A 16242-nucleotide genomic window follows, 5' to 3' on the forward strand; every position below is an offset into this window, starting at 1 on the left:
CTCATAACATTTAGCACAGTAGGAAGTTGCTCCTTCGAAATGTTTACAAGATGGGGAACTATTAAATAGTCAATGTGATCTTAAAAGACAGCTTGCTCTTGGAAACTTCAAGGACACCATGAAGCTGCTATGTATTGATTCTTCACTCATCGAGGGAGCCACGATTCCATCTGAGGTTTTGAACGAGTGCTATCAATTCTGGTCGGATTGCATAAGGTACTGTACAATGATTAGAGATATTTTAAGAATGATTTCTGTTGCATGTGTGCAGTAAAACATGGACTGGGAGCAACTAAGTATTTATAATTTTGTAAAACGGCTGCATACAAAGCTAAAGATCATAAATGTTCAGCTATATATTTGCATAACATATTGCATTATTAAATACTTTCTGAACTTAACAACTTTATACTACTCCAAAGCTAGGAAATTGAACCAGCTCAGTAGTTCATTCTGAAATTGGGGATCTTTGTACATTGAAATTCCAATCCATTAGGATAAATTTACTTCTACAGATACTTCACATGAATCAAAAGAATGCCTATGTCTTTGCAGAGGTAGTAAATGAGGCAGTAGGAAAAGATTGAAAAAAAAGGAGGGAGGAACCAACCAGGAAGAGTCAGAAATGGTGGGGGCGTGATGTTGGTAGAAAGATAAAATAAGCTAGATATCACTATAGAGAGTGGAAGCTGGTAAATCAAAGTGATATAGCAGGTAAGCTTGCTCTAAGTGTAAGGATATGATTACATGGGGAAATATGACGAAGCAATCACACCAGTCACGGAAGTGAGTAAACCGAATGCCTCAAGATTCTGTAAATGAATTCTGGGAATATTTGAAATAAAATGGGAAGCACAAAAGTCCTTGATATAAATGAGGTATGATGTCACAGGTGGCAGAGACTGGGATCAACATTAGCACAGCTTTGATAAAGGTGTAGGAATACAGATTGTCGGAATAGTAGAAGAGGTAAGCTGTTAACCTTTTATGTAAAAGAAAGATGAATAATAATAGTGAGTTATCCGAGAGGTCTGACAAATTTAAAATTAAATGCAAGATTTACCCTCAAATTATTTCTTCTCTCGACAATGCACAAAACGGGAGTTTTGTTTTAATAAATTTAGAGTAATTATACCCAATTATTTTTTTCCAATTAAGGGGCAATTTAGCGTGGCAAATCCACCTACGCTGCACATCTTTGGGTTGTGGGGGCGAAACCCACGCAGACACGAGGAGAATGTGCAAAAATATCAGAATTATTTGTCTGATTATGCCCCCAAAAATCAAAATAGAACACAAGGCAACAGCAACATGCTATTTATTACCCACCTATGTTCCAAAGTATAATATCTTGAATATAATAGCTTGAATAGGTTTTACAAAATACAGAAATGTTTATATCTTGCATTATTTTCACTTTGCTTTTTCTACCAAATGAACTGATGAACTAGTGTTAATACGACTCGCATTTTTAATCTAAATTGGCCAAATTAGAACAGGCAACCTGCCAATGGACAAAATGGCAATACACAACAAAATACTTTAAATGGGTGGTCCATTTCCATGAATACATAGCATAAACAAGTACTGCAAACAAGAAAAACAGGAAGGCTAAGAAATAACTAGCAGTGAAGTTGGAAGATCTTAGTAGGCTCAATGATCAAATCGTCTGATCATTGAACTATTGAAAGAAAAGAGAGCAATGTGAAAAAAAACTGAAATGATATTGACCTAATCCATGTATTTTAGGATCATGGAGTTTTACAGCACAGAAAATAGGCCCTTCAGCCCATTGTGTCTATGCCCGCCAAAAAATACCAATCTTTTCTAATCCCATTTTCCAGCACTTGGTCCATAAGCCTTATATGCAATGGCATTCTAAGTGCTCATCTAAATGTTTTTTTAAATGTTGTGAGGTTCCCCATCTCTGCATGCCACCGCCCGGATTATAATATAGTACTCCTGTACTTCCCCTCCCCTTACCTTAACAAATACACACAGATTTTAAGACTAACATGGATTACAAAGTGCATCTTTTTAAAAAAATATATTTTATTCAAGATTTTTTGGCCAAGCATAACAGTATGTAGTGTTTCTTTTAAACAACAATAAAGCAATATAAATAACAGTGGCCAGTTTTAAACAAATAAATAAATAATATATGAACAGAAACAAAAACCAAACTAAATGGCAACTGCCTGGTCAAGAATAAATACTCTCCAAAGATACAATCCAACAGTCCAATATACATTACCTAAAACAAGTGCCTATACATATACAATAACATCCCTGAGAGTCTGTCCGATTCCTCCCCCCCCCTCCCCCTCCCCCTGGGTTGCTGCTGTTGTCTTCTTCTTTTCCATTCCCTCTATCTTTCTGTGAGGTAGTCGACGAACGGTTGCCACCGCCTAGTGAACCCTTAAGCCGAACCCCTTAATACGAACTTAATCCGTTCTAACTTTATAAACCCTGCCATGTCGTTTATCCAGGTCTCCACACCCGGGGGTTTGGCTTCCTTCCACATTAACAATATCCTGCGCCGGGCTACTAGGGACGCAAAGGCCAAAACATCAGTCTCTCTCGCCTCCTGCACTCCCGGCTCTTCTGCAACCCCAAATATAGCCAACCCCCAGCTTGGTTCGACCTAGACCCCCACCACCTTCGAAAGCACCTTTGCCACCCCCACCCAAAACCCCTGTCGTGCCGGGCATGACCAGAACACATGGGTGTGATTCGCTGGGCCTCTCGAGCATCTCGCACCTATCCTCTACCCCCAAAAATTTACTGAGACGTGCTCCAGTCATATGCGCCCTGTGTAACACCTTAGATTGTATCAGGCTTAGCCTGGCACACGAGGACGATGAGTTTACCCTACGTAGGGCATCAGCCCACAGCCCCTCCTCAATCTCCTCCCCCAGCTCCTCTTCCCATTTCCCTTTCAGCTCATCTACCATGATCTCCCCCTCGTCCCTCATTTCCCTATATATGTCCGACACCTTACCATCCCCCACCCATGTCTCTGAGATCACTCTATCCTGCACCTCCTGCGTCGGGAGCTGCGGGAATTCCCTCACCTGTTGCCTCGCAAAAGCCCTCAGTTGCATATACCGAAATGCATTCCCTTGGGGCAACCCATATTGTTCCGTCAGCGCTCCCAGACTCGCAAACGTCCCATCTACGAACAGATCTCTCAATTGTGCTACCCCTGCTCTTTGCCATGCTCCAAATCCTCCATCCATTCTCCCCGGAACAAACCTATGGTTATGTCTTATCGGGGACCGCACCGAGGCTCCAGTCTTTCCCCTATGCCGTCTCCACTGCCCCCAAATTTTCAATGTAGCCACCACCACCGGGCCTGTGGTGTATTTCTTCGGTGAGAACGGCAGCGGCGCCGTCACCATAGCTTGTAGGCTAGTCCCACTGCAGGACGCCCTCTCCAATCTCTTCCACGCCGCTCCCTCTTCTTCTCCCATCCACTTACACACCATTGAAATATTGGCGGCCCAGTAGTACTCACTTAGGCTCAGTAGTGCCATCCCCCCCTGTCCCTACTACGCTGCAAAAATCCCCTCCTCACTCTCGGGGTCTTCCCGGCCCACACAAAACTCATAATACTCTTCTCGATTCTTTTGAAAAAAGCCTTCGTGACCACCACCGGGAGGCACTGAAACACAAAAAGGAATCTCGGGAGGACCACCATTTTAACCGCCTGCACCCTCCCTGCCAGTGACAGGGACACCATGTCCCATCTCTTAAAGTCCTCCTCCATCTGTTCCACCAACCGCGTTAAATTAAGCCTATGTAATGTACCCCAATTCTTGGCTATCTGGATCCCCAAATACCGAAAGTCCCTTGTTACCTTCCTCAACGGTAAATCCTCTATTTCTCTGCTCTGCTCCCCTGGATGCACCACAAACAACTCACTTTTCCCCATGTTCAATTTATACCCTGAAAAATTACAAAGTGTATCTTAAGATACAATGGTCTCATCAACAGAAAGTCCCTTTTAAACATTGAAGAATTACTGTGGTGAAATAGGCTCTTCACTCTGAACTCCAAGTGAATGTATGTATATGCCTCCTCAGAGTCTGAAACCCCACCCCACTCCTCCCCCGATGATTGTCACACAAGTTTCCAAACGCCACTACCCAAAACCCACTTTAAGATATCCTTTCACAATAGTGCTCTCCATTAGCAGTTTGAATTCTGAACTCCAGACCAGATTTTCCAAATGACACTTTTAAACGAAGTTTCCGTTCCACCTTTAACAGCAAATCCAGTTCAGGCTTCACACCACCTGTTTTATGAATTCTTGCCGAACGTTGTACAAACTATTTAAAATTACTTTGACTCATGATTGCCAGACTCTTATTAAAATGGCTTTACCATTCAAGTTCCCTCGGAGGTCTACTGTCCCGCTTTAAATCTAGTTACTGCAATTGTCTCTTTAACTCAGAAACCTGTGCTTACTGTCACTGGACCTCCCAACAATACCTTGGTCTTAACTTCAGTTGTCTTGAGAAATTCTCTTTGTCCCAAATCCCTGGTTGTCTGGACAGTAACTTGTACTCCAGGAAACCTGCCTCTTTGCAGCATCCATTCTGTCCAGTTTTACTTCTGGTAGGGTTGAGGGATATGCACTCCTGGGACGAAATTTTCCCCAAACGGCACGATGTCCGCCGACTGGCGCCAATCAGACGGGCATCGCGCCGCCCCAAAGGTGCGGAATGCTCTGCATCTTTGGGGGCCGAGCCCCAACATTGAGGGGCTAGGCCGACGCCGGAGGGATTTCCGCCCCGCCAGCTGGCGGAAGCGTCCTTTGTTGCCCCGCCAGCTGGCGCGGAAATGACATATCGGGGCGGCGCATGCGCGGGAGCGTCAGCTGACAGTTTCCCGCGCATGCGCAGTGGAGGGAGTCTCTTCCGCCTCCGCCATGGTGGAGACTGTGGCGGAGGCGGAAGGGAAAGAGTGCCCCCATGGCACAGGCCCGCCCGCGGATCGGTGGGCCCCATCGCGGGCCAGGCCACCGTGGGGGCACCCCCCGGGGCCAGATCGCCCCCCGCCCCCCCCAGGACCCCAGAGCCCGCCCACTCCGCCTTGTCCCGCCGTTCAAAAGGTGGTTTAATCCACACCGGCGGGACAGGCAATTTATCGGCGGGACTTCGGCCCATCCGGGCCGGAGAATCCAGCGGGGGGGGGGCCCGCCAACCGGCGCGGCCCGATTCCCGCCCCCACCGAATATCCGGTACCGGAGACTTCGGCAACCGGCGGGGGCGGGATTCACGGCAGCCCCCGGCGATTCTCCAACCCGGCGGGGGGTCGGAGAATGACGCCCCTGATGTCCTATCTCCAACTACAATATATCCAGCTACAACTAAAACTTAGAAGCTTTTTTACCTTACATGTTGCTAAGCAATACCTGAATATAATACTCTTAAAACACCCTTTTTTTTCCTAACAGTGCATTCAGTTATGTAGCAAAAAAAGGGAGACATTTATACAGCAAGTCTCCACAAATAAATCTGAAATTAATGACCAGCTAATCCATTTTGATGGTATTAATTTCAGCGGAATTGTTGGCAAAGACACTGGGAGAACTCTCACTTTTCAAATAATGCCATGGATCTTCCAGATCTGCCCGAACCATGGTGCGGGAAGACAGAGCTTCAAAAGGATGACACCTCAAACAATGCAGCATTTTCTACATTGTGAAGTGTCAATTATATGTTCCAGATCTAGAGTGCGTCTGGAACCAAATAAGCCAAGTTGATAATAGTGGAAATAGAACAGATTGGAAAAAATACAAAATTAAACTTTGAGAATGCATGTCAGACCAATCCTAGTGCATAGTACAGTATCATTTTCTGACACTAAAAATGTATTCAAGAAATGGAAGCAATGCAGAGAAAGTCCACAAGACTAGCACCTTTCACTTGTAGCAAACAAATCCCTATTGCTCAGGTAAACCAAGTCTCTCAAACCTCTAAAAGGTTCAAGTTTATCTAAAATAATCTCCCACAATCCATTTTTAGTACTTTATCCTTTAGTTTTAAAAGTCTAATGTCAAGATGACCAGAGTGGCACCTCGCCAGCTAAGTCAAGTTTTTTTTTGCTTCCGACTATTATCTTCTCTTCCCTGTCTTTTTTCTTGCAGTTATGTATTCTTTGATGATGGGAGGTCCATGGGCATAAGTCCTTTTCAGTTCTTTATCCCTATGGCCATTCAGATATGTGGTACTAGGAAGCAAGTATGAGCAGTTTATTCAAATATAGGAATATTAACAGCAACTCCAATTCTTTTGAGCAGGGATTGCACGATAGTTACTGAACATTAACAAGAACTCTGCCCTTTTTCACTTCCTTAACCCAAGAGTATTGAGCTTAATTGTAACATTTCAAATAGCGTCAAGGTAAAATCAGCTAATTTTGCAAAACCTTGGTGGTTTCCTGATCTGGAAGAATTTGCTCATATAGTGGCTATGTAGACTTGATGTCGATTCCCCTTAGGATATCCGTGCAATCAGCTCAGTATCCTTCAATGATGTCTTTGAAGAATATTTTGCAGCCTCTGGGCCTGCCTGCCCCCTGGGGATTTGGCGAAAGTCTGCATGTGCAACCCAAACTTTATGCCTGAATTCACCTCATCACTGTCAATGTGCACGGTCCTAATATAGAAATAGTTTGTTTGACTAAAAACATCAGATATAGTTTATGCAGCTGATCAGCCTGTTAATGATTTTGTGCTTGAAATGTTAATGATTTGAACAGCTACATATCTGACGATTGCTCTACAGCAACTGCTAGACCATTTTCTCAAATCTAGTTAGTTGGTAAATTTCAAACTTGGAACAGATTTACCACAATTATTAACTTCATTGATGAATAGGGAACTGCCTCCAACTTGCTGCAGCAAAGCAAGCTGGCACACCCAACTACTGTGTTGTGCATTTGTTGTTCAGCAGTTGCAAACTTCAAAACCTCTTGATCTACATTTATTTTCTGGTTTCATTAGATTAGCAATAAGCAACAGTTCCCTCTGTTCTTTGCCTTCTTTTCCCAAGTCAGTCAGTCTTGGACACTAGGCTGAAGACTTTAGCAGAAAATCTATTTTGGCCCTTGTCCATTTTTCTCTTGTTTCACTGAAGCGAATTCACCAGTTATTGCAAGTTTGGCTGAGGAGTTTGCACTTAAGGGAATTCCCAAACTAATATTACACAATCTCAAATGCTTGCTTGATTTTCCCACATTTATGACACAATTTTGTGATGTTATATATCTTTATTATGCATGCTTGTTGTGGCTGATGACAAACTTTGTGACGTAAACAGTTTTGGAACCATTAATCATGGCATTTGGTCCAAGTACAAGTCAATTTAAAAATGGGCTTTTAAAAATAAATGACTCATGGATTAAACTTCCACAGCTGGAGCTAGTTAAGAAGGTTCCTTAAAAAAGGAGTTTAAAAAATAGCAGAATTTTACTATTTAAAAGGATGCAAAACGCACAGCAGACAGAAGCTACTTTCTAAAATGCAAAATAGTCAGAGATTGTGATATTGAACTTGACCTTACTAACTTTGTAGGATACTAATTTTTCTAAATTTCACAATTTAGAAGTACACATGAATACCTTAAGACATTTTATCTGTGGAATCCAGTCAATCTTTTGATAATGAAGGCATGTGACTTGTCATGATGACAATAGCCAAATATCACAAGGCAACATAAGGGCAAATCAAACAATTTTTATAACCAAGTATCATAGAATGAATACACATGCAAACACACACACGAGCATGATTGCCAAATATGACTCATCTGAAACAAATTTGAAAATTAATGTGATCATTAATTGCAAGGATGTTGCATTACTTTAGAATTCAATGTTGAAATAACATGAGTCATTTAAATTCCAACAAGATAGCCATTTAACACATCATACTTGTGTGAACTGGAGCCATCCATTCCAATTCAATTTCTGTGGCCTTTCCGAGCATATCTTACATCCTTATCAAATTGGTATCCACTTCTTTTTTAAATGATGTATTGCCTCTGCCTCAATAGCCACTTGTGGAAAAGCATTCCACATTGTGGTAACAGAAACCAGTGTAGTAGCTTCTAACTTGTCTTCATTTTTGCAGTGATAGCCCTAAATGTGGACCTTTGCTACCGATTTTCTAGCATATGCAAACAATTTTTCAATATTTATCTTTCCAAAACATGTAACGTGTTTTAAAATTTTAAGTAGGTACCAACTCATTTCCGCCACAATCTTGTGTGTTCAAGTGAAAAAGCTACTTTGTTGTTTGACCCGATATAACAATTACTTCTCACCTGCAGTATATCATACTAGCGATTCTTTATCCTGAACGACACACAATCCTCCAATTGTGGCCTAACCAATAACACCACCACTTATTTGTACCCAGTGCTCAGAGGTTTAAAAATATCTATTCTTTTTTAATATATAGCTTTACTATCACCTATAAAAGATCCATGTCATAGAGCAATAGCAGTAGAATCGTACAGCACAGAAAAGGCCCTTTGGCCCATCGCGTCTGCACTGGACAAAAACAACCACCTAACCATTCTAATCCCATTTTCCAGCACTTGTCCCATAGTCTTGTATACCCTGAGATCGCAAGTATCTATACCTTTCAAATTACAATAATTTGATTTAAAAATAGACAGAGCCCTTGCCCAGTACGAACTGTTCTGATAAATAAATTGACAAATATCCAGGATATTTGCCCACTGAAATTATGGTGAACAAGAATGAACTAAACATTCCAGACACAAACTGCATTTTCTGATGCAAAAATTGTGCACATGAACTTCATAACTAGTAGTAAAATACTAGCTACATGAGCTATATTAAGGAGTGGAATAAGAATTAGCCATGGTTTCCCCTCATACACTGAGAAGCACAATTCTTCCAGCTAGTTCAAATATGGGATGATATTTATACTGTTAAATCGTGGCTCAATCTATTTACAAGGTATTGATTATTGCATAATTTTCTAAACTAGCATTATGTAGATCAATAATCTTGTATTCCCCATTACTTGTCTCAGTACCACTAGCCAGCTGTTCCAGTACAGCTACAACTGGCATTTATCCAGCAATGTGGAAAACTGCCCATGTGTGTCCTGTACACAAGGTACAGGAAAAATCCAACACAGCCAATTACTGTCCCATTAGTCTACCCTCCATCATCAGCAAAGGATGGAAGGAGCCATTAACAGAGCTATCAAGCGGCATTTACTCAGCAATAACCTGCTCACGGGTGCTCAGTTGGGGTTTCGCCAGGGTCAGGCAGCTCCTGACCTCATTGCAGCCTCGGTTCAAACATGGACAAAAGAGCTGAATGCCTAAGTGAGGTGACAGTACCTGCCCTTGACATTAGGCCGCATTTCACCGAGGATGACATCCCAGCAAATATGGAGTCAGGGAATCAGGGGGAAAATACTCTGCTGGTTTAAGTCATACCTGGCACAAAGGAAGATGGTTATGGTGGTTTGAGGTCAATCGCCTCAGCTCCAGGACATCATTGCAGGAGGTCCTCAGGTAATATCCTAGGCCCAACCATCTACAGCTGCTTCATCAATTACCTCCCTTCCATCATTAGGACAGAAGTGGGATGGTTGCAGATGACTGCACAATGTTCAGTACCATTCGCAACTCCTCAAATAATGAAGCAACCCATGTTCAATTTCAGCAAGACCTGGACAATATCCAAGCTTGGCTGACAAGTTGCAAGTTACATTCACGCAACACAAGTGCAAGGCAATGACCATCTCCTACAAGAGTCGATCTAACTATCGCCCTTTGACATTCAATGGCATTGCCATCACTGAAACCGCGACAATCAACATCCTGGGGGTTACCATTGATCATAAACTGAACTCTATTAGCCATAAAAATACAGTAGCTACCAGAGCAGATCAAAGGCTAGGAATCCTATGGTGAGTAACTCATTTCCTCACCTCCCCCCCCCCCCCCCCCCCCAAAGCCTGTCCACTATCTGCAAGGCACAAGTCGGGAATGCAATGGAATACTCTCTACTTCCCCAGATGAGGGCAGCTCCAACAACTCTCAAGAGGCTAGATAGCATCCAAGACAAAGCAGCCAGCTTGATTGCTACTCTTTCCACAAACATTCAATTCCTCCACCATCAATGTCCAGTGGCAGCTGTGTGTCCCATCTACAAGATACAGTGCGGGAACTTGCCATGGTTCCTCAAGCAGCACCTTCCAAACCCATGATCTGTACCATCTTGAGCAGCAGATACCTGGGAATCCCACCACCTGAGGTTCCCCTCCAAGTCACTTACTACCCCGACTGGGAAATATATCACCATTCCTTCACTGTCACTGGGTCAAAATCTTGGAACTCCCTCCCTAATAGCACTGTAGGTGTACGTGCACCTCAGGGACTGCAGCAGTTCAAGAAGGCAGTTCACAACCACCTACTGAAGGGCAACTAGGGAAGGGCAATAAATGCTGGCCTAATCAACAAAGCCCATATCTCGGAAATTAATTTTTAAAAAAGGTATCTGCATGGTTGGAGTAACAATCAATCACTTGCAATTTCAGAGTATAGTTGTTGTCCATTTTTCACCTGGTATGCAGCGGGCAATGTCAATTATTTAGATATTAATGTCAAAAAGGGTAAAACAAAAGCAATTACCATGTTCCAAAGGCATGGCCCTGCATGGCAGAGAATTTAGTTTGCCCATTATCCCTGATCTGCATTTGAAGAGCTTTTCTTGCAAAATGTGCACATCCGCTGTGTATCTGGGAATACATTCTTGCTGGTTTTGGGTCAGATGATGTGCAGTGATGTCAGTAGTGTTTGTGTGGGCTTTCAGCAGATCACCACCTTGATTGAACTGAGCAACACCCTTAATAAACCTCTCATCATGTTTTACAAGAATCCAGAGTATGGGTACCTCCATACCCTTTTCTCTTTGCGGCAACAAAGAAACATGACAGCATACTATCTCATTCTCTTTACAATTTATCAAGTCATTGTTTGACTGCGAAAGCCACAACCCCATACTGTGAAAAACATGGCTATGACTATTTACATCCAGCAAGAGACAATTTTCCTTGCTATAAAATGTCAGGCTGCGTTAATTGTGGTGTGCAAGGAGATTGAGCAAAGAAGAGCAATACCCCAATTCAAGACTTGTCCTGGCTCTACATGGTATTCCAGAAAAAATCCATTTGCATTATATCAGCTGCTGGGATTGCATCGGTGACAGTGCAGGTTACTAAGCCTTCATAAATATTTGAGTAATGCATAAAATTAACTAACCATCAAATTTAGAAACTCTGCAGGTTGAAATACACCTGCCAACAGTTGTAAGTTTCTTGCCATTATTTTTCTCTGACAATAAATGTAGGTATTTAAAGCTCAAGTTTCCTGGCCATCCAATGGTCAATTGATTAGCTCTACTCCCATGGAGGAAACAATGCTCATTAACTGCCAAATGTTTAAGATGCTTTCTCCATCTAGGTTACCTGATGTAGTATGACAATCTAGCTGGATCTTGTGAATAGATCACACTGAACTCACTCAAGGCACTTATTCCAGAGTGGCAATAATAACTATTTATTTGTCTTTCTTCCCCTTGGCTTATTTTTCTTGATGTCCATGAAGTAACATTTCTAATCAAGTATAACAGCCACCTGCGGAATAAAACTCCCTCTACTATGATCTAACAATGCGCATTAACTCAATCACGAGAGAGCCTCTGCAACTTTCAACTATTCAAAAATATTGAAACATAATACCATCCCATTTTCTTTCAGAAATCCGTGTAATCTGCAAATTTTTATTTTAACTTCTGAAAATGTCTTCTTTTTACATAGATTAAAAAACGTCTGCAAGAATACCAAATTCAGGAATCTGTAGAGAAGGTATGAGTGGAAGATAAACCTACTGTAACAGATTACAGGTAACCAAAATGAGGGACCGTCTTCAAGAACTTCGACAACGGGCAAAGGAGGCAGGACTGAAGATAAGCAATGAAGGTGAAGAAAGCAAGCAAACAGAAGACAGTATAGACTTCAAACAGCAGGCCATTATTTTTGAAAAGGAGCCGGTCATAGAGGATTTCTTATTGGGTACACAGCGAATTCAAGATGAAATCAATGAACTAAACAATGAAATAAAGAAACTGAGTCAACAGAGCACTACCATGCCTTTCACACGTCGGTTCAGCATTGTAAAAAAAGACAATTTCAACCTCATTAAAGACATCAAAGTCCGAGCCGAGTCAATCCAGAAACGTTTAGATATCATATCGAAGGACACACAACAAGCAGAGGCAGAGGCTGGGGTGGATGCAATTATCTCAAGAATGAAGAAGACGCAATATTCAATATTGTTTAAGCAGTATCAGGTAGCAATGTCAGACTTCAGTACCGTTTTAAATAAAAAGCAAGAAAACTGTAAGAAATTCATTCAGCGTCAGCTTGAAGTGGTTGGAAAGGAAGTATCAGAAGAGGAGGTGAACAACATGGTGGAACATGACAAATGGTACGTTTTCAACGAGAACTTCCTCAGTGACGTCAAAATTACTAAAGGACATCTGAACGAAATTGAGAACCGCCACAAGGAACTGATCAACCTTGAAAATCAAATCAAAGAGTTACAAGATCTCTTTGTGCAGATTTCACTTTTGGTACAGGAGCAAGGGGACTTTCTTAACAATATTGAAAGAGCAGTGCTGAGCACAAAAGAATACACGGAAAAGGGCAGGGATGAAATCAGACTAGCAGTAAAATTCAGAAAGGACAATCCATGCAGAAAGTTGTGTTGTTGGTGTTTCCCATGTTGCTTTTGATATTATATAATTAGATATTGTACAAAGTGTAATTTCCAGCAATAACGGCCAGAAATTCATCACTATGCAACTGCGAGCTCCAAGCTGCCTTCCTGCTAGCCCCAGCAAAACGGGGAATCAATTACCATTTTACTCCAGTTTTCCTGCCGTAAAAGACCACCGTTTTCACGCTGGAGTGGAGACTTAGTCTCCAAAACGGAGAACCTAGCCCATGGTATCAGATAGTAGAAAATATTCAATGCAAAAGTCCAAGTCTTTAAGTTTTACACCCTATAGTTAAGAGCAGAATTAAGATTGTCCCCCTTATCGTGCATTTCAACATATCCACCAATAACAGACTGAACATATTGAGCCAGACCGAGTGGAGTTCGGTATCTTGCAGTATGCACTGGTAGTTAGACCATTTTCAGTACACTGCAGCTCAACAAATATTAGTGCCATAACTTGCTGAAAATGCAATCTGATAATGAGGGCAACAGAAAATATACAACTTCAGTGAATGGCACAAACAACAAAGAGCGGAACAGAGGAGAAGGGTAAATTAAAGTAAATTCCAGTACAGAAGGAAAAATAAAGACAGGATAAGAAAGATTGGTTTACGATAGAGAAAAAGAGACATAAACAATAAACGCACTTTCAAATTCTAACAATTGACTACATGTAGGTATGGAATTGAACAGTTTAAATTGTTCCTATTTTGGGCCGGCAAGGTTAATTGATATTGTACAAGCAATTATCACATTGTTAAATGGTACTTATGCTGTTCAGTTGCAGTCCTAACTTTCTGTGACAGGTTCAATGAGCAATTAATGTGCAAATACATCAATTCCTTACAAATATCAGTAAAGCTAACATGGAAAGCAAATAGACCAACAGGTTCTCACCCAACATTTCTTAATTCCATGAACTTGTTGGCCAATATACACATTTTGGGTGCGATTTAATGGGACATGAAGAGTCCCGTTTTGGGCACATTTAACAGGGTGTTTCGCGACACCTGCAGCGCCAAGAACATCATCGCTATTTAACGGCCATTTTGCCATTTTCTTTTGGCCTCAGCAAGGAACACCCCGCCGAGGCCACCCTTGCATCAGCTCAGCTTGCCAGTGCAGCAAGTGTATTCGTGGATTGAAGTGCCATTTTTAATCTCCATCCCAATCTTTTTAACCCCCCCCCTCAGCCACCCCACTGCAGCATCCGGACCCCCCCCCTCCCCACTGCACCCAACCTGCCTCTTACGGATCGTCCCCCTCCCCTGACACATCATCTCTTAAGTGCAAGGCACCCCCAGACCAGATCCCTGGCATGGGCAACCTGGCATCTTGACACTGCCAGCCTAGCAGTGCCATCCAGGCACCCTGGAAGTCGCTTTAATTTCTTGAAAATCCGCTGTTAAACCACATGAAAAAAAATAGAATCCTTCAACACCTCTCCCCTTCATTGTGGTATGGTTCCATTGGTGCAGGGCACTCTCTGGTACCTAACCAAGTGGTGATTATTCAGGTCTGAGGCTTCACTTTACTATTTCCATTTTGTCATGCGAGCTGTCACTCATCTCTTCTATCTTGAAATAGAGATAGTAAACAAAGATAGTGGAAATGAAGTATTAACTTACAAGGCGTTGAGCCAAACTCTATTCGTTATTGACTTTTCGAGCATAAGTATTACTATTACCTACACCACTTCACATATATCCAATATGTAAAGATCTCTACAAATCTGGCATCATCCAGATTGTATTGCTCTCGATTTACAGAAGCAGTCAGGGAAGAGGAGCATTTCTAATAATGATATTACCACAGTACAATATGTTTTATGTCATGAAAGGAGTGCTTTTCTTTCTTCTAAATGACACAGAAGTTACTTTTTAGAAGTTAAATTTAATTTGCATTGTTATCACAATGCCAAAATATGCTTAAAATATTGTACATTACTTACTAACAAAATCACATCTGACACCTTTTTCATTTTACTTTGTCATATGTAATCACTGCTTTACTAATTTATTAGTTTCAGATTTTTGTTATCTGTGCATAATAAGCCAAATTAGTTAAATTCAAAGGTGATAAATTGATTGAATGTTCAAGTCAGAAAAAGCAGCCAGAAGAAGAATTGGGTAAAAATCAGTAAATGGCACAATGACAGGGAATTTAATTTAATACATACATACGAATATAAAGCACTAAATATTTGAAGAAAACCGACATCACGCATCTAAGTGGGGCAAAATAGCTAACGGTGAAGCTGGAGAAAGATCGTATGCCCCACATTTAACCTGTCATATCACAATAAAACAGTAACAAATCATATACAATGAATATTGTTTGATCAATGGAATATTAATCAGAGGAGGTTGTGCTAATTTTTTTTACAGCATTCTGTTCAAACTGTACCATCAGAGCTGTGCTCACCAAGATGCAAAGAAAATTTACAATTTACATATCTGACCCCTTACATCAAAAAAATGAGTGATGACGAAAAACTAGGGTGATCAATTCTGAAAACAGGCAATTGGGAGTGAATCTGGCAGGAGTACATTAAGATACCAAATAGCACAGTCACGGCAAACTCAGCATTATTTTAAGGAAAGCCAAGATATTAGAACCAGAGAACGTCAGCTAAAACTGATGATGAAAGGACAGCTTCAAATTTGGGTCAGGAATAAATTGATGCAGAGAGCAATGAACTTTGAGTGGTTTTCTAGATAGGGTTGTGGATGTAAAAACCTTAGACTAATCAATGTAAAATGAAATGATGTTATGGGGGAAGAGGGGCAATTAATCTTTCACCACTTGGTGGATAAATTAAACTAGCCCAAAAGGCTTCACCTGCATTCATCTTGTAACCATGCACACTAATCATAATATACTATATAAATTAAGGAAGTGTTTCCAGTCTCCTGGCCTTCTTGCCAACTGAAGTTGCTTTAGCAGGGTTATAACTCAAATTCTGTAAAATTTAGCTTCTGTCTGGGTCTAGGTACCAGCCACCAACTCACTTGGGTTCAAACTCCAGTGACTGCAGAATATAATCCAAGTGGACATTCCAATACAGTATTGCCCCACTTGATCCCTCAAATGGACACAAGATTTCACAGTACAATCTGAAGAGCAGGGTAGCTCTCCCACTATTCAGATCAATACTTAACCTTGAACCAATATCACATTGCTGTTTTTGGGACCTTGTTAGCCTTAATTTGTAATGTATTGTGAAAGGCATTAAAGTAATACAAGTTCTATCTTGACATGTATTTTGCACTTACAGCTGCACTCTCTTTTAATTATGAGCCAATAAAGTTTTATTAGTTAAAACTTCCAATCATATTCAAATGGCAGAATTAGACCGAAAAATAATTACAGTTCAATCAAATAAAACATAATGAAAGTTCAT

General features: G+C 41.3%; 2 protein-coding genes across 4 annotated transcripts in view; one reads left to right on the forward strand and one right to left on the reverse strand.

Moving 5' to 3' along the window:
* Window positions 1–16242, reverse strand: part of arl13b (ADP-ribosylation factor-like 13b) — a 143338-nt gene that overhangs the window by 49010 nt on the left and 78086 nt on the right. The window lies entirely within an intron of this gene.
* stx19 (syntaxin 19) lies at window positions 2–15163 on the forward strand. Its single transcript, XM_072513914.1, has 2 exons — window positions 2–216; window positions 11876–15163. Exon 2 carries the CDS (start codon window positions 11971–11973, stop codon window positions 12850–12852), a length of 882 nt encoding a protein of 293 aa, XP_072370015.1. The 5' UTR covers window positions 2–216; window positions 11876–11970; the 3' UTR covers window positions 12853–15163.

This window comes from Scyliorhinus torazame, chromosome 8, assembly GCF_047496885.1.
Source record: "Scyliorhinus torazame isolate Kashiwa2021f chromosome 8, sScyTor2.1, whole genome shotgun sequence".
In the NCBI taxonomy this organism is placed as follows: Eukaryota; Metazoa; Chordata; class Chondrichthyes; order Carcharhiniformes; family Scyliorhinidae; genus Scyliorhinus; species Scyliorhinus torazame.